A 16,589-nucleotide genomic window follows, 5' to 3' on the forward strand; every position below is an offset into this window, starting at 1 on the left:
GTCTTCCGGTTCTGGTCTCCAGCTGTAGCATTTAAATCTGGCGCCCTTCACCTGGATTGGCTACCTCAGGGAGTGGTGGGCTGGCTGCGTGCTACCGCTCCTCCTCGCCTTTTTCCCCGGGCAAAAGGTTTTCAAATCGGACCAATCGGCGGGCGCGCTCCCTCAGCCGTGGCGCGTCACGGAAGGGTTAACCGCAACCAACCGGAGGCGGGTATTCGAGAAAAGAGCCAATCAGGAGGGCGCGGAGGTGTGCCCTGGGGGCTTATAAGGGCGGCCCCTGTGCGCGCGCGGCAGCAGTTGGACTGCGGCGGGCAGCTCTCCGTTGGCCCCCTTCGAGGCGTCCCTCTTCACCGCTCTGCTACCTCGCGCAGCATGTCGGGCCGCGGCAAGACCGGCGGCAAGGCCCGCGCCAAGGCCAAATCACGCTCGTCGCGCGCCGGCCTCCAGTTCCCAGTGGGCCGCGTGCACCGGCTGCTGCGGAAGGGCCACTACGCCGAGCGGGTCGGCGCCGGCGCGCCCGTGTACCTGGCGGCGGTGCTCGAGTACCTCACCGCGGAGATCCTGGAGCTGGCGGGCAACGCGGCCCGCGACAACAAGAAGACGCGGATCATCCCCCGCCACCTGCAGCTGGCCATCCGCAACGACGAGGAGCTCAACAAGCTGCTGGGCGGCGTGACGATCGCCCAGGGAGGCGTCCTGCCCAACATCCAGGCCGTGCTGCTGCCCAAGAAGACCAGCGCCACCGTGGGGCCGAAGGCGCCCGCGGGCGGCAAGAAGGCCACCCAGGCCTCTCAGGAGTACTGAGGGGCGCCCGCGCCGCAGCCGGCCCACCATGCCACCACAAAGGCCCTTTTAAGGGCCACCACCGCCCTCACGGAAAGAGCTGAGCCACGTCGGGCTCGGGGCGGGCGGCCGCGGCGCTCGGCTCCCCCCTCCCGCGTCGTCGTCGTCGTCGCCGCCGCCCCTCCCCCGCGCGGGCTCGCCAGCCCTCGCTCCCGCTCCCGCTGCCGCCCGGCCGGGGGGCGGCCCCGCTCGCCTGGCGCAGAGGCCCGGGCGCCACGGCGCCCGTGACTCAGCCGCCCGGGCCCCGGAGCCGCCGATGGGCGGCGAGGAGGCCGCGGCGCCCCCTGGAAGAGCCGCTCGCTGCTCTGACGCAGGGCTGAGGTGCGCGCCGGGGCCGGGGCTCCGGCTTGGTGCTCGGGCCGAGACTCTCCAGACGCGGTGCGGGAAGAACCGATCACTGTTCGCCCTGGCGCCGCCGCCTCCCCCTTCCCCCCGGGTCCCGCCGTCTGCACCCGCGGGCCGGACGCTTCTGCGGGGACCGCCGCCCCGGCCGCGGCGGGGGAGGGGCGGGGGCCCGGGCTTGCGGGCCGTGGGGACCGCAGGAGGTGTGCGCGCGCGCCCGCGGTGACCGCAGCCGGGCCCTCGGGCCCCGCCGCTCGCCCCACTTCCCTTCGGGCGACTCCTCCGCGGACCACGCACCTCCCTCCGTACCAGCACCGGCCCGATCGTCCCTGTCTGCACTGAGCCTCCGATTGCTTCGGAACTGGAATTTTGCAGCTACAACCCATCCAAGACTAGTACCTTACGTATTGGGGAGTTTCAGATGGACTAATTTTATTAAACGATTGTTTTTTTAAAAAAACGCAGTGTCTGTGGTCATTCTGTAACAGTTGTAGCACTGACTTTGTAGACTCCTATCCTGAGGGGGGGGGTCGGGGGGTGGGGGGGGGACTCTGATACATGGCCCACCTATCGAATATCCATACGGGTTAGCTGGAGAGGGGCAAGTCCTAGGTTTCTCCGATCACCGCTCTTTCCTGGGAGACCGTTTGTTGTTTGAAATGAGAACTGCTGTGGCAGGAACAAAGAACATTCCAGGAGAACTTTGCACAGAGGTCCCGGCCTCTGAAGTAAAGAGTACAGGCTTTGTGTCTGTCCTTATCTTTCCTGCAACCTCACCAAAAACAAAGTCACCTTCAGAGCTGGTTTATTAGTTGAGGTGGTTACATTCAAAGGCCGTGGCTTGAACTTTTTCTCTAAAGAGATGAAACCCCCACCTACCGCAGAGGCAAGGCACTCCCCACAGCCCCAAAGTGAGGTAAGTCTCTGCCCTTGCAGTTCAATCCCTGGGGGAATCACTCACCAGGTAGCAGTGAGGATGGGGCACTGAGGGCTGGGAGGTAGGCACTGGACAATTGGACCCAGGCACCTGCGCCCCACAGACCAGTTAGTGGGCATCGTTAAGCTGCCGGGCAACATCCAGTATGTTCTTGGCTCCTTTGTTCAGCAACAAACTGGCCAAGCTGATGCCCAGGTTCTCAGCAGCCAGCTGGGCTTCTCGTGGAATACTCCGCGCAGTGATCCCCACCAGCTGTGGATCATCCTCGGGACCATCTTCATGCTAGGTGAGGGAAGGAGGTGGGATCTGGTGAGCACGAAAAAGGAGGTAAAAGGCAGGTTCGTTTCTCACCCTCTCCCTCACTCCCCAGCTTTGGCACCTGGGCAGTGACACGGATGGTGGCCTGCATGGTCTCTTGCATGCTATCTGAGCCGTCTAGACTCCAGACTCCTCCAGTCAGGTACAGCTGGCAAAGGAAACGGGTTACCTCAGCATATTCTGAGAGAACTGCTTAGTAACCGGGCTCTTTTTGCGGGCAACTCGAGAGGCACAGGAACACGTCACGGTGCTCCCTTACCTGCCTTCCCACCCACCCTCCCCTGCTTACTTGCCCATCCTTCATAGCTGTATGGACTGCCACGGGCACACTGCAGCCTCCTTCCTGCAATGAGAAGTTCTCCCTGTGAACCAGGGACTCACCACCACCGTGTGGCCAGAGCCCGCAGAGATAGAGACACCCCTGAAGACATAACGGAAACAGAGGCAGGGGCCCAGACCTGGGTCCTGTCCATACATTCAAGAATGAGTTACCTCTAAATAAGAGCATTAATATGAGAAATCTCCCGTCGACTATTCCCAACTCCTCAAGTCCCCACCCCTCCACAGGTGGAACATGGATCCTACCAGGTGCCTCAGGAAGGCTCGCTCAGCAATGCAGCGAAGCAGAGTCTCCGGATCATGCAACACACCCACCAGATCCAGCATGTCCTGGTCACTGGCTCGGACTTCCACACCCAGGGCCCCCTGATGGAAAAAAAGCCTAAGACATCAGGCCTAATCTTTCCCCAACCAATGGAGGTAAGGACGGGAACCAGCCCACCTCCATCTGCTCCCCAGGATCCCTTTTAGCCCAGAAGCCTCCCAAGGCCTGCCCCTCCTTAGAAATGTTTATGCCGGGAGAAGGAGATGCAGAAGGTTATGAGACCGGCTTTTTGGTTGAGAACAAAAGAAAGGGCTTCCCTGGTCAAACATACCTGACCCACAGCATACATGCATTCCTCTGGGTGTAGGATCTGCAGGGGCAGAACAGACAGTCAGAAGGGTGAAGATGGGGGTGCCTGAAAGCAGATAGTAGTGAGAGGGGGCTTCCCTATCACACAGAAAGCCTAGTGGGAGTCTGGCCTTTGACCCCCCCATCTTCCCAGCCTGGGGCCCATGTCCAGCCTATACCGTTAGAAGCAGGATGTTCGGAAAGAGAATACAGGCAGGAAAAGAAGGAAGGTTAACGGGACGGATCAGGGACAGCCCCTACCTGCCCCACCCGGTGCTGCCAACCCATGCGCTGCAGGCCAGCGGCGGCCAGGATGATGGCACTGAACTCCTGCAGTTCATCCAGCTTCCGCAGCCGCGTGTTGAGGTTTCCCCGCTGTGCAGGGATGCTAAGGACCACAAGCACTGGGCAGTCTGGAACCTCGCACTGCTCCCCCTGCCTGAGCCTTTCTGTATCTAACAGCTCCCCTCTGGTCTTCTGCTTACCGATTACAGCTAACATTAACTTAATTACTCACACTTGATGGCTACACACCAGACACTGATTGAAAGTGCTTTACAGGGACGCCCGGGTGGCTCAGTCGGCTAAGCGTCTGCCTTCGGCTCAGGTCATGATCCCAGGGCCCTGGGATGGAGCCCCGTGACAGGATCCCTGCTCGGTGGGAAGCCTGCTTCTCCCCCTGCTGTGCTTTTTCTTTCTTTCTCTCTCTCTGGCAAATAAAATCCTTAAAAATATAAAATAAAATAAAGTGCTTTACATACTCCTATTTAATTTTCACAACCCAGTGAGGTAGGTCTAATTATTTCCATTTTACAGATGAGGAAAATGATACAGAGAAGTTAACTAACTTGCCCAAGGTTACAAGACCTCTGAGAAGCATTCCCTGACCCCCAAGTCTGTGCTTATAGATGTTCCAGCTAGAAGCTTCCAGAGAATTCCCTACTTTGTGCATGGGAGTGCTTAACACATACTATTTTGAAAATTAGCTTTATAAAACATTGGATATGTTTCGAATATCAAAATATAATAGAACATGAAATAAAAATGGAAGCACCCTCCACCTTTCCCCCTTCCCAAGTAATCACTGTTTAGTATTACTCTGTATTATCAATGCTCATTTGTCTCCAGAACAAAAATGTAAAACTCTATAAGCAAGGACAACGTTGGTCTTGCTCACCATTATCCCTAGTGCCAGGCACTGGCCTGGGGCTAAGAAAATATGAAAGGATTATGAATGGATGGATGGATGGGTGGATGGATGAATAGGGCAGACACTGGAGGACAGACATTCCGTTGGCCCGTGTCCACTTCCTCTGGAAGCTCCTTTCGCTCTCATGACTCCCTGGACCCTCTGGACCCCGCCTTCCTCCTTGGCTACTGCCCCCTCCCTCCTCGGAAAGGATACAATGCTCTTGAACTCCAGGTGTGGGAACTTTCTCTGCAGCTGGGCCGCTCTCCGCAGGGAGCTGGTTCCCACCACACTGCTCAGAGAGGGTTTAAAGTGAGATTTAACCCAAGATTTCCTCCTCTTCCTCCCAGCCCTCCACCTTCTGTGCATGTCCCACCAGGATGCCTATCCAGGCCCCACTGACCTCTTCTCTGGCAAGGTTTCTAAGGTTTTCCCAACAAATTTTGGGTGAAAGACAACAGCATCATAGGGGTTCTCCCGCCTGGAGACAGAGGGAAAGTCAAAGAATGAGGAAGAGAGTCTCAGTGCAGGTCACTTCCAGGCTCTCTCCATAACCAACTAACTGGCATGTTCTCGGTTCCCTAGAGGCAGAGGGCAGAGTCCCAGAGGGAAAAGCAGAGGTTAACAGGATGCCTCCACCTGCCCATGCCCGACTTGCACGGTTCTTACTTGCAGACAGCTCCAATGGTGAAGCCAGGGGGAAGCACGGTGGGCAGGTCCTTCAGGGAGTGAACAACCAGGTCCACTCTAGAGAGACGGAAGAGGGAAGCAAGGAGAAGGAATCCCAGCAGCAGGCCCCCACCCCTCCTCCACCTATGCCCGCCTGTACGTCAGTGGTCTGCTAGGAAGCGGGCCTGCCAGGACCTCAGGACCCTGAGCCCTGCACCCTCCCTTCTGTCCCCCTCCCCCAGCCAATCCTGCCTTCCAGGCAGCCAGATGGCTCAGAACCAGGACACTCTCCTTTTCTGAGGCCTGAGAAACCCACATATGAGCCTCCCTCTAGCCTACCCAAAGGTTGAAGCCCCATGGTCTAGCTGATAACCAGGTCTGATGTGCACAGGGGTCCTAGCAAGAGATGAGTAAGAACTGTGTTTCACTTACTCATTCTTCTCCAGTGCATGTTCCAGCTCCTTGGTAAACAGGCTCTTCTCTCCAATCTGCCAGTCAAGAAAGAGCCTCAGAGGGGCGCCTGGGTGGCTCAGTCGGTTAAGTGGCTGCCTTCAGCTCGGGTAATGATCCCAGGGTCCTGGGATCGAGCCCCATGTTGGGCTCTCTGCTCAGGGAGGAAGTCTGCTTCTCCCTCTCCTTCTGCCATTCCCACCCACTGTGCTCCCTCCCTCCCCCCACTTCAAATAAATAAATAAAATCTTTAAAAATAAAAAATAAGGGGCGCTTGGGTGGCTCACTTGGTTAAGTGTCTGCCTTCCGCTCAGGTCATGATCCCCGGGTCCTGGGATTGAGCCCTGCATTGGGCTCCGTGCTGAGCGGGGAACCTGCTTCTCCCTCTGCCTCTGCCTTTCCCTTGTGTGCTCTCTCTCTCACACTGTCTCTCTCTCTCAAATAAATAAAATCTTGGGGCGCCTGGGTGGCTCAGTCGTTAAGAGTCTGCCTTCAGCTCAGGTCATGGTCCCAGGGTCCTGGGATCGAGCCCCACATCGGGCTCTCTGCTCTGCGGGAGGCCTGCTTCTCCCTCTCCCACTCCCCCCTGCTTGTGTTCCCTCTCTCGCTGTGTCTCCCTCTGTCAAATAAATAAAATCTTAAAAATAAATAAATAAATAAATAAAATCTTTAAATATAATAATAGAAAAATAAAAATAAAAAAGAAAGAGCCCCACAGTGAATCTCTTGGGGGGAGGAAAGAGGAGGGAGGGAAAAGGATTCGGGGGGAATATGTTACCTTAGAGAGCGCAGTATCAAGAATCTTGTCCCCTGTGGTGGACATAGCAACTGAGGAGAGAACCAATCAGGTGCTCATTGATCAGCATTTCCTGAGCCCCTCCTGAGCCCAGCACTGTGCTAAGACTTCTAGTGGATACAGAGGCACATACACCCCAATCCCTGCCCTCTGGGAATGTAATGAGCTAGCAGGAAGACTAGACACACCGATAAAAAGACCCAAAGCAGAAGATGTTAAATGCCAGGCTGGCCCAGCAAGTCAAGAGCTGGAAGTATTCAGAGGAAGAAATGGCCCTCCAAACTGGGGACAGCCAAGAATTCTCAGAGGCGGGGCGCCTGCATGGCTCAGTTGGTTAAGCGTCTGCCTTCAGCTCAGGTCATGATCCTGGGGTCATGATCCCCTGCTCTGCGGGTGGGCCTGCTTCTCCCTCTCCCTCTGCCTGCCGCTCCCCCTGCTTGTGCGCTCTCTCTCTCATGTCAAATAAATAAATACAATCTTTTTAAAAAAAAAAATATTGGAGGCAATGGGATGAAGCTTTGAGCCTAGGGAAAGCCAGAAATGCTGTGTTTGCGCCCGCCCCCCCCCCCACCGCCACCAGGTGGGGAAGAGCTTCTTCCCATTAGCTTCCCGTCCTGTCCAGAAAACTCACCAATTTCGAATTGCAGACCTGGGTAGAAGGCTTTCAGCATTGCCATCACACTGTCTGTCTGTATGCGAGCCAGCTGGGGACAAACATTCCGATTAGTCCTATCCTCCCCTGGCACTGCCCTGAGCTCACACCCTCACGGGGTTAGGGACATACTGAAGGAACTGGAACTTGAATGCCCACCTAGGAAGGAGAGGGATCTGGTCCGGGAGCTCTCTGCACCCCAACAGCTTGCTCAGACTCTCTCCACAGAATGCAACATGCCATTCTTCATGGGATTTAACACCCAGCCACCCCATTTATCTTCCATTTCTGAGGTCCTGGGAACTAACCCTCTGGGCCCCCCAACTTGTGATACCGTGAGCACAGAACTCTTCCCACAAACTTCCTCTGCCCAGTAACCGTACTCACCTGGCTCTTTCGGGTACCCACACGAATCACTCTCATCTTTGGGCCGTTTTCTTCCTGCAGAAAAAAATCCCCAAGTCACAGTCCCCTCTGTTCCTCGTGTTCCTCAACACCTAGTCCAAGAACCAGAATCAGTGGCTTGGAAGAAAAGAACCTCAGCCCCTGGCCTGCGGCCTGCGGCCTGCTGAGCCTTGATGTGGGGAAATCCTCCAGGACTGGTCCCTTTACCTTCCTCAATACCTTCTGCCCTCCTCACAGATTCAGAGAAACAGAGACCTGAGGGAAGCGCTAGCAGGACCCGCCGTTGCTCTTGCTTTAATAACTGGACACTGCGCCCGGAGGCCCATCCTGGCTAAGGCTGGGGGAGTGCTGCACAGAGCCGGGTGTGTAAAGTGATAAGGCCCATCAGCCTGGCTACAGGGAGGGTGGGTCCCCCAGCAGACAGGGGCACGGCAGCTGGGGCCACAAGAGAACGTGCGCTGAGTCACCGAGGACGAGTTCAGTATCCACAATACGGCAGGCACTGGTTGCTGTCACTTGGCTGCTAACGCAACCCCACAGCTGCCACAGCAGGGATCCCCTAACCCGGCGGGAATGCACATATAAAGGACTGCGGTCAACAGATCCGACGGAGAGTCCTGCTCAGCCTCTTGGCAGGCTGACCTTTAGCACAGCCTCTCATCATGATCTGTTCATCTATAAAATGAAGAGGTTGAGACTCCAGTATTTTCTGCCTCAGACGTTCTACGAGACTTAAAAGGCTAAGCTGCCTAACGTCCATTCCCCTAGAGTGCCGCCTCTGGTCTCACCAACCAGAAATAGCGGAACATCGTTGACCAAGCTAGGAACTCAAAGGGACAAACCTCTTCCTCCTAGCCAGGGCACGCTGGACAAGTGTTCAGTGCCACGCAGGGAGAACTGCGTTCCTCAGTCTGAGGTCCCATCTCTTTCTAGATCAGTAGCCACTGTACATCATGTCACCTTTCCCTATTCTGAGATCTTCGTCCCATGGAGTTGTTTTGCAGGCAAGTCTCTGGGTCCTCTGTTGTTGGGAGGATGGGACAGCTGGCTGCTCCTGGACCCTAGTCTACTGCACTGCTATTAGCTCTCCCATAAATAAACCCTAGGGACCCTGAGCAAATTAGGCCAGGCCTAAAATGCTAAACATGGCCACTAAAATTCTGAGCCACTGGGAGCCCACAAAAAGGAATCTAAGGTCCTAGAAACTGCTAGGTTCACACAATCCCTTAATTGCATCAAATCTGCACAGCCTATTTTATTCCATTAAAAAAATATTTATTGAACATGTACATGCTAGAACTATTGCTTTTAATCTTCATGAAAACCCTATCAGGTAGACAGGGCAGGTATCTCTGGAACCATGTTACAGAAGCAACTGAGAAGTGAAATGACTTGCCCAGAGTCACACAGCTAATAATGGGAAAAGAGCTGGAGCCAGAATCCAGATTTTCCTACTCCTAGTCCAGTGCTCAAGAGTGTCTGTAATGGCAAAAAATCCCTCTCCTCGCCAGCAGGCTGGACGTCGGGAGATAAGCAGCTGCCCCATCTCTTTCTTATCTCGCGCTGGCAGAGGCCCCCACTGGCTGTAGTTTGCATCTACACAAGCCCAGAGCTCGGGCGGCGAGCTAGGGACAAGACTCAAGGATGGCGCCCCACCCACCATAGTAATCCAAAGGCGTGTGTCTCAGTTGGGGACCTTGACAGTAGGCTGGGGCTGGGTGACGGCTAAAAGGGAGCAAGCAAAGGTGTGTCTCAGTTGGGGACCTTGACAGTAGGCTGGGGCTGGGTGACCGCTAAAAGGGAAAAAAGGGAGAAGACGCACTTTCAAGATGTTTGTGTGCAGTTGGAGGATTTGGGATCCAAAGTGGGACATATTCCCAAGGTGGCCGAATCCCGCCTCGGCCCTGTCTCGTGTGAAAGGATCCCGGGAATAGCGCCTTGTCTGGTGGAGACGAACTTTCCTGGGCTGGGTCATTAAATCTAGGGCCGTGGATGCCAGGCACGGCGGAACCCCACCCAGATCCCCGCAGGGATGGGGGTTTCGTTCCAGACAATCCCTCCACTCTTAACCCCGCCCCCACCGCTCACTCAGTTCCCCTGTCCTTCCTAAGGGCAACCAGCTACTGGCCCTTTAAAAACTGTTTTGACCAAAAAAAAAAAAAAAAAAAGACGGATAGTCGCTCCGACCAATAGACGACGGAGGGTGGCAACCTGGAGCCAATCGTTGCGCCGCCAGTCCGGAACGCCGAAGTTACGAGAGTCCCCGGCTCAGTACTCACCGCCGTTGCGGCCCCGTTGCCGTTGCCAGACATGGCTGCGCTCGGGAGGTAGGCCAGGGGGCTGCCGCCGAGGTACCCCCGGGAGCCGGAGGAGCCGGAGGGCCCGGCCAGCGGGTGCACGCGGGTCCGAGCTCCTCCTGCTGCCGCAGACTCAGCGCTCTGCGTCACTTCCGGCACCCGCCCTCGGGGAGGACCACCCTCGGGGCGGGAATTGGAACGTTGAGACAGAGACGACCTTACCCTTCTGTTACCGCCCCTATTCCGCCGGGCTGGTGGGGACGCTGGGTTCCCGTCCGCCCCAGTCCTCCTGGCTTGAGACCCGGGCCTTACTGTTCTTTTTTTTTTTACATACACCTCGTTTTGAATCAAGAATAATGATGGTCAATGACTAAGATTTGCTCCCCAGATTCACCCACAGAGCAAATTCTGCAGTCCCCAGACCACCACCCAAAGGGATAGTCAAGCCAAAGTTAGCCCTGCCCAAGAGGAAGAGTATTAACCCTAAAATGCTGCGTTGGAAGTAAAGCGTCCTTGAGCCACGTCCACTTTCCTTTGGCTGGATTCGACACCTCCACATAGGATGCTCCAGAAAGTTGGCAACCCAGAATTCTACAGCTTTATCCCCTTAGCTGTGGCACAAGCAATTACTGCAACTTATGTGAAGCTTCCCTGGCTCCATTAAAACTTAGCTCTGCTACAACCCTGAAGTAGGTAACATTCCTACTTTTTAATTGAGGAAACTGGTTCAGAGATCAAAGGTCATGCCTAAAGACAAATAACTGAAGTGCGAATGCCAACACATCATTATGTTAGTGGGAACAAGTGTGTTAGGAAAAGTGCTTTATCCACTAACGGTATTAATAACCATGTATTGAGCACCCACGTGCTAACCACTATCAAAAGAACACCCGGGGCACCTAGGTGGCTCAGTCGTTAAGCATCTGCCTTCGGCTCAGGTCATGATCCCAGGGTCCTGGGATCGAGCCCCGAATCGGGCTCCCTGCTCGGCGGGAAGCCTGCTTCTCCCTCTCCCCCTGCTTGTGTTCCCTCTCTAGCTGTGTCTCTGTCAAATAAATAAATAAAATCTTAAAAAAAAAAAACAACAAAAAAAAACTAGACACCCGTTTGCTCCTTCAGCCTTTGTAACATCTGTACAAGGAAGGTGTTCTCATTCCTGACGTACAGATGAAGAAACAGGCTCAGAGGAGGTTAAGAGATGCCCCAAACTAGGATTCAAACTTGGGTCACCTGACCCAAAGTCTGTATTTTTAGCCACGATAAATATAGTCTACTCTCTCTCCTAAATACTACCTAAAGCACAATGTCCAAGTTACTTTCTTGGGCTAAGCAACCCCACAGGAGCAATTTTCCTTTTTAAAATTTTTTTAGGTAGGCTCCATGCTGGGCTTGGAGCACAATGCAGGGTTTGAACTCATAACCCTAAGATCAAGATCTGAGCTGAAACCAAGAGTCGGATGCTTAACCAACTGAGCCACTCAGGTGCCCCAGAGCAATTTTCTGACAGGCAGTGTAACCCAAATAATAGGCTGACACCTAGCAACACAAACTTCAGCTTGCAACTTTGAAGAAGAGGTAAAAAAAATGTTTTAGTAAAGGCCCCTTTATCCTGTGTATCATCTGGTACTAAATCCAGCAAGACACCAATCTACCATCGTGAAGGCAGGCCTAAACCCCAGGATCCCCACCAGAGTCTGCCTTCTGCTTGAATACGTTGTGCAAACAAGAGCCATAGAGACCAGCCAGATTGCAGAGCAGGTGCTGTTTTGGGGGCCTTGATCCAGGCTGCTCTTGGAGCAGAAAGGTACTGAGGTTCTTCAGTAAATCAAAATCTACTAGGTGCCCACAGGCCCCATCCATTACTGGAATGAGGTCCTGTCAACATGGTCTTCAAGGAACTGTGTAGGAAAGGAAGTGGAGTTCTTCCAGGGCAGAGGAAAAGTCCATTTTGCACAGCTAAGAATCACCATGAAGTCCCCAGAATAAACCCTTCAACTGCCAAACTATTATATTCTTTTATTTATAGACTCTGGGAGCAAGGACCCAAGCACAGCCTGGTGCTCTTGGATAGAGAATAAAGCAGCTATTGTTCATACTCAGAGGTTGCTGAGGTGCCCTCCCCCGCTGGTCTGGAATGATCCACACTGCTCAAAAAGTCAACAGGAGGAATGGCGGCCTGGCCAAAGGAGGAGGGAGAAAAAGAAAGTCCCCTTTACGCCTGAGGGCTATGGCATCAGATCAGGGTGGAGTCCCGGGCACGTCTGCTCTGCCTGCGTCCCCCGGGTCTCCACTGCCGCACAGCCACTCACACCCCTCCCCCCAAGCTGCTTAAGTGCCCCTCCTGGAGTGCATGAGCAGGTCCCGCTGCAGCCCGGCCTCCAGGCTTGCAGTCAGCCGGGCCGCAGGAGGGTCGGTCAGCAGAGTTAATTTGTTGAAAACACCTCGGCCAAAGTAGTCCGCAATCACAGAGAAGCTATCGCTGGAGCACTTGAGCTGCAGGGAAAGAGGAGAGAAGAATCAGAACTGCAGGTCTCCTGTCCTCAGTGAGGAGGGAAGAAAACCAGCTAATGGTCCCGTGAGGCTCGGTGCGTGGGACAGTTACCCACGCGCTCACGCCCACCTGGTGCTGGAACTGATCATGCAGATCGCGTTTCTGTTCCTGGGCGCGGATCATATCCATGACCTTCCGGTTTTCAGGGAGGCAGGTGGGGCAGTCGGCATCACTTTCTGAGTAACTCTCAAAGCAGTGTTGGTGGAAGGAGTGGCCGCAGAGGAAGTGGACTGAGGGCAACTCCAAGGCACTGTTACAGATGCTGCACTTGGTCTTCTGGAAGATCTTCGGACTGCAGGCAAGGGAGACCAGAAAGGAGGGGCAAAGAGTGTGGGCAGAGCCGAGAGCCGGGTGCAGAGAGAAGGCGGCTGGAGTCGAGGAGGAGAGAGAGGTCCCTGGAAGGGACTGCAAGGCCCTGCCCTTGTCACCAACAGGGAGTCAAAAGAGGACACCCGCCTTGGGCCTGCAGTGAGTCTCAGCGCACACTCCCTGCAAGGCCAACTAATGCTTCCAGTTTTCACAACTACCACTAAATTGTCCTTCATATCTTTTTTTTTTTTTACTTGAAGTACAGCTGACGTAGGTCATGTTAGTTTCAGGTGTACAACACCTGACTGACGAGTCCGTGTTCTGCTGTGCCCACCACGAGTGTGGCTACCGCCTGTCGTCACACAGTGCTGTTACCAACCACTGACCCTGCTCCCTGTGCTGTGCCTTCCACCCCCGAGACTCAGTCGTTCCAGAACTGGGAGCTTATACCGGTCTTTCAGGTCTTTACTCAGATGTGACCCTTCCAGTGAGGCCTTTCCTGGCCACCTTATACACGAGAACATACACACGCTCTGCACCCTACTCCCCTTCCTGAACTCATTTTCTCCTTAGACCCTATCACCATCTAACATAATATTTTGCTTATTCAATGTGTTTCTATCTCTACATCGTAAGCTCCATACAGCAGGGCTTTTTGTCTGTGTTGTTAAGAACAGTGCTTGAGACATAAAAGGGGCTCAGTAAGTATTTGTGGGATGAAGAAACTGTTCTTCTCTAATAAATATTTTATAAAGTTAAGGGCAGATTAAAACTTAAAAGTAGATTAATATATAGTATAAATACTTCTGAATTATCCACTTTCTGTATCTTCTAAAGCAAAGTTTTTTTACTTCTGAATGGCTTCCAACCACAACTTAGATGTGTGTTTAGGAAAAGTAAAACATAGATTCCTACAGAAAGAAAAGTACCTGCCACAAGATAACATTCTCCAAAGCCCAATAAACCATGACCTACGGAATATACCGTTCTCTGATCTTTAAGAAGGAAATGTCTGAACATGCTCCATCTAACCCTCTACGAAAAGTATTTAGTGACAGCCGGTGAAGAACAAGGTCATCCCCTGGACCTCTGTACGTATCCAGTTGCCACGTACCTCGCCTTGAGCTCCTGGATCTCCTGGCGGATGCGGGTGGTCTCCTCTCGGTACCGCCGCACCCGGAGCTCGTCCTGTGCGATCTGCTGGCTCTGTTTCTGCAGTTTTTGGACCAGGTAATCCCGGATGACAGACAGGGTGGCTGTGGAGTTGTGGGCCAGCGTCTGCACCACTGATTGGGTCGAGAAGGAAACGAGACAATGAAGCAAGGGGCATCCCCTGGATGGAATGGCAGAGCCCCTGCCCCCAAGGGGTTGGCGGTCCGCTACCGCAGCCTCTCAAGTACCTAGTAGGGGTGGCATGAGGTTCTTGTTCTCAATGTGCTTGAGCACAGCTGCCACGTACTCCTTGCAGTCCTCCTCCTTCCGGGCGAAGTAGCTGAGCGCCTGCTCCCACAGGCAGGGCTCCTGCTCCCCGTGGCGCTCGCACACGGCCACCACCTGCCGGTACTGCTCGTGCTGCACGTGGTAGTGCATGATCTGCTGGAACCTGGGGCCGGGCCGCGGCACAGCTCAGCGGCCGCCCCCGGAAATCCGCATCCTTCCCCCTTCCCGGAAGACCCCCCCCATCTTACAGCTTCCCCTGTTCGTAGAGGTAAAGGACCCCATCCTGGAAGTCATGCATCTGGCAGAGGACCAGGGCCTTGTCAAAGACGTCGCAAAAGCGGCCGCTCTTCAGCAGGGAGATGGCCTCTGCGTGGAGCTTCTCTTTGACCTAGGGAAGGAGGAAAGAGCTGCTGGCCAGAAGAGCAAAATCACAGGGTCTCCGGGACAAGGCACATCAACTGCCTCTTCAACCGCCTCTTCACGGGGGACCACTTAGCTCCCAGGGGTGAGGTGTTACCGACCTAAAGAAGGCGGCAAAAAGCAACCACAGAAGGTGAAAGAATGGTCTTTTCCCCAGCATCTCCCCCAGATTTGCCAGGCCTCACCTGTGGATCCTTCTCGTGGGCCCAGTTCTGCAGCCGCAGCTCCAGAAGCGTGTCGTAGATGCCCTGCGGTGAGTCCGGCTGGACTTCACTCATGTGTTCCAGGAAAGCTTTCAACTCTCGAGGGTTGTTGGCGAAGATGGGGATGAACTCCTCCGAGTTGGCCTGGGATGGTGAGGGAGGAGGGAGGAGGAATGGGCGTGGTACCCTTGAGGCCCCTGAGGTGATCCCCACTGTCCAAAAGCCATTCTCCCTGAGGTCTCACCCTGCAGCCCGGAGTCTCCCGATCGCCTCGGCCTTCGAGGCTAGGCCGATAGTCCGTACAGAGTCCCTTCAGCAACTGGGTCGTCTGCTCTGGTATATGGTGCATGAGGATCTTGCCATAGCGTTTCATGTTGCTCTCGGCCTGCTCGAAAGGCAGCTTGCCGATATACCGTAGGGCTTCCTGATAATTCTGTGCAGAAGTAAAGGGCAGAAGAAGCGTGTGCTCCAGCCTCACCCACCAGGAAGCACTCATCATCATCCCGAGAATGTCCTAGAAAAAGGACAGGTCTCTGTCTCACTTACCTTGATGTCCTCTAGCTGGATCTTTAAGTACCACTCGTGATGTGCATGGTTCTCAGCCAAGTAGAGGGCATGGGAGTAGTAGCCAGCCTGCCGGAGGACCTTGATGGCCGTCTCCACATCGAAGTGGACTTCACTCTCACTCTTTGTCTGCCAGGGAGACATCAGACAAAATCATTCACAGAAATAGGGCTGGGGAAGGGAGAGGAAACATGCATCTGATTTCTAAGACCAGATTCTTCTTATTTTTTTTTTTTTTTTTTAAAGTAAGCTCTAGGCCTAATGTGGGGCTTGAGCTCCTGACCCAGAGATCAAGAGTCACATGCTCTACTGACTGAGCCAGCCAGGCGCCCCCAGATTCTTAAGATAACAATAAAGTCGACGCTAGGATGGTGGAGACTGAAAATAAATAAATAAATAAAGTAAATAAACTTCATGGTTTTAGAACATGATATCCTCCTGCTTCTCAGAAAGTCTCTAAGAGCTAAAGTCTTCCTCTGCCCCTACTATTTCAGGGGCTCCTCGGGGACCCAGGGGCCTCCCGATGTTAATTCCCTGAGCTTAGACACTATGGGAAGTTCAAGCATCATAAAACAAGAGGGGAGATGGGAGAGAACTAGGAGGAAAGGCTGTTCCTCTTCCCAGTTTACAGACCAGAGGGTCCCGGTCCCCAGATAAGATCAGTTCTTTCCTCTCCCTGCATCTGCTGAGGGGCAAGCCCTGGTGGAGTGACCTCATACTCAGTGGGACCCTTGGGGAATCGCCCACTACCACCACCCTGCACCTTGATGAACTCCTCTAGCTTCGAGCTGTCCTTGAGCTTGGTATAGCAGTTGAGCAGCAGGGTGGTGTGGTCGGCATTGGCCAGGGACTGCCGGTGCAGGGTCTGCAGGTAGGCGGTCAGGTTGTGGATGCGCTGGGCATCCAGAAACTTGCGGATCACATAGGACGGCTCCAACTTTCCAATGGTTCTGGAGAGACATGTGCATCAGATAGTATCTGGGTCAGTGTACTTCCCAAACTTTCATGTGCATAGGAATCACTTGCAGATCTTCTTAAAATGTAAATTCTGTGTCGGTAGGCCTGGGGTGAGGCCTGAGTCTGTATTTCTAATAAAGACCCAGACGGTATCGGGCGCCTGGGTGGCTCAGTTGGTTAAGCGACTGCCTTCGGCTCAGGTCATGATCCTGGAGTCCCGGGATCGAGTTCCGCATCGGGCTCCCTGCTCGGCAGGGAGTCTGCTTCTCCCTCTGACCCTCCTCCCTCTCATGCT

General features: G+C 54.2%; 3 protein-coding genes across 5 annotated transcripts in view; 1 reads left to right on the forward strand and 2 right to left on the reverse strand.

The window, feature by feature from the left end:
* The first annotated feature begins 280 nt into the window (after nucleotides 1–280).
* Nucleotides 281–1,645, forward strand: H2AX (H2A.X variant histone). The gene has a single exon (XM_006749194.2). The coding sequence runs from the start codon at nucleotides 373–375 to the stop codon at nucleotides 802–804; it is 432 nt and encodes a 143-aa protein (XP_006749257.1). The 5' UTR covers nucleotides 281–372; the 3' UTR covers nucleotides 805–1,645.
* Nucleotides 1,646–1,973: 328 nt separating this feature from the next.
* HMBS (hydroxymethylbilane synthase) lies at nucleotides 1,974–10,015 on the reverse strand. 3 transcript variants are annotated; one of them, XM_081799315.1, is made up of 14 exons: nucleotides 9,833–10,015; nucleotides 7,536–7,589; nucleotides 7,128–7,200; nucleotides 6,479–6,528; nucleotides 5,683–5,738; nucleotides 5,251–5,328; nucleotides 4,985–5,062; nucleotides 4,798–4,873; nucleotides 3,654–3,767; nucleotides 3,376–3,414; nucleotides 3,026–3,145; nucleotides 2,730–2,783; nucleotides 2,502–2,588; nucleotides 1,974–2,404 (listed from the first exon to the last, which is right to left on the reverse strand). In XM_081799315.1, exons 1-14 carry the CDS (start codon nucleotides 9,863–9,865, stop codon nucleotides 2,231–2,233), a joined length of 1,086 nt encoding a protein of 361 aa, XP_081655441.1. In that variant the 5' UTR covers nucleotides 9,866–10,015; the 3' UTR covers nucleotides 1,974–2,230. The 3 variants fall into 3 exon arrangements, with proteins under 3 accessions (XP_081655441.1, XP_030890776.1, XP_006739766.1); XM_031034916.2 differs by lacking the exon at nucleotides 9,833–10,015 and adding an exon at nucleotides 7,809–9,039; XM_006739703.3 differs by lacking the exon at nucleotides 9,833–10,015 and adding an exon at nucleotides 7,761–7,782.
* Nucleotides 10,016–11,851: 1,836 nt separating this feature from the next.
* VPS11 (VPS11 core subunit of CORVET and HOPS complexes) overlaps nucleotides 11,852–16,589 on the reverse strand; it is a 10,864-nt gene continuing 6,126 nt past the window's right edge. Inside the window, exons 8-16 of the mRNA XM_081799314.1 lie at nucleotides 16,101–16,287; nucleotides 15,320–15,466; nucleotides 15,018–15,206; nucleotides 14,756–14,917; nucleotides 14,399–14,538; nucleotides 14,111–14,313; nucleotides 13,825–13,996; nucleotides 12,471–12,693; nucleotides 11,852–12,343 (exon numbers count right to left, since the gene is read on the reverse strand). Coding sequence (XP_081655440.1) covers nucleotides 12,179–12,343; nucleotides 12,471–12,693; nucleotides 13,825–13,996; nucleotides 14,111–14,313; nucleotides 14,399–14,538; nucleotides 14,756–14,917; nucleotides 15,018–15,206; nucleotides 15,320–15,466; nucleotides 16,101–16,287 — 1,588 coding nt within the window. The 3' untranslated portion in view covers nucleotides 11,852–12,178. The remainder of the gene's footprint in view (nucleotides 12,344–12,470; nucleotides 12,694–13,824; nucleotides 13,997–14,110; nucleotides 14,314–14,398; nucleotides 14,539–14,755; nucleotides 14,918–15,017; nucleotides 15,207–15,319; nucleotides 15,467–16,100; nucleotides 16,288–16,589) is intronic.

Source organism: Leptonychotes weddellii, chromosome 11 (genome assembly GCF_054177405.1).
Source record: "Leptonychotes weddellii isolate Sample4059 chromosome 11, ASM5417740v2, whole genome shotgun sequence".
NCBI classification, from domain to species: Eukaryota; Metazoa; Chordata; class Mammalia; order Carnivora; family Phocidae; genus Leptonychotes; species Leptonychotes weddellii.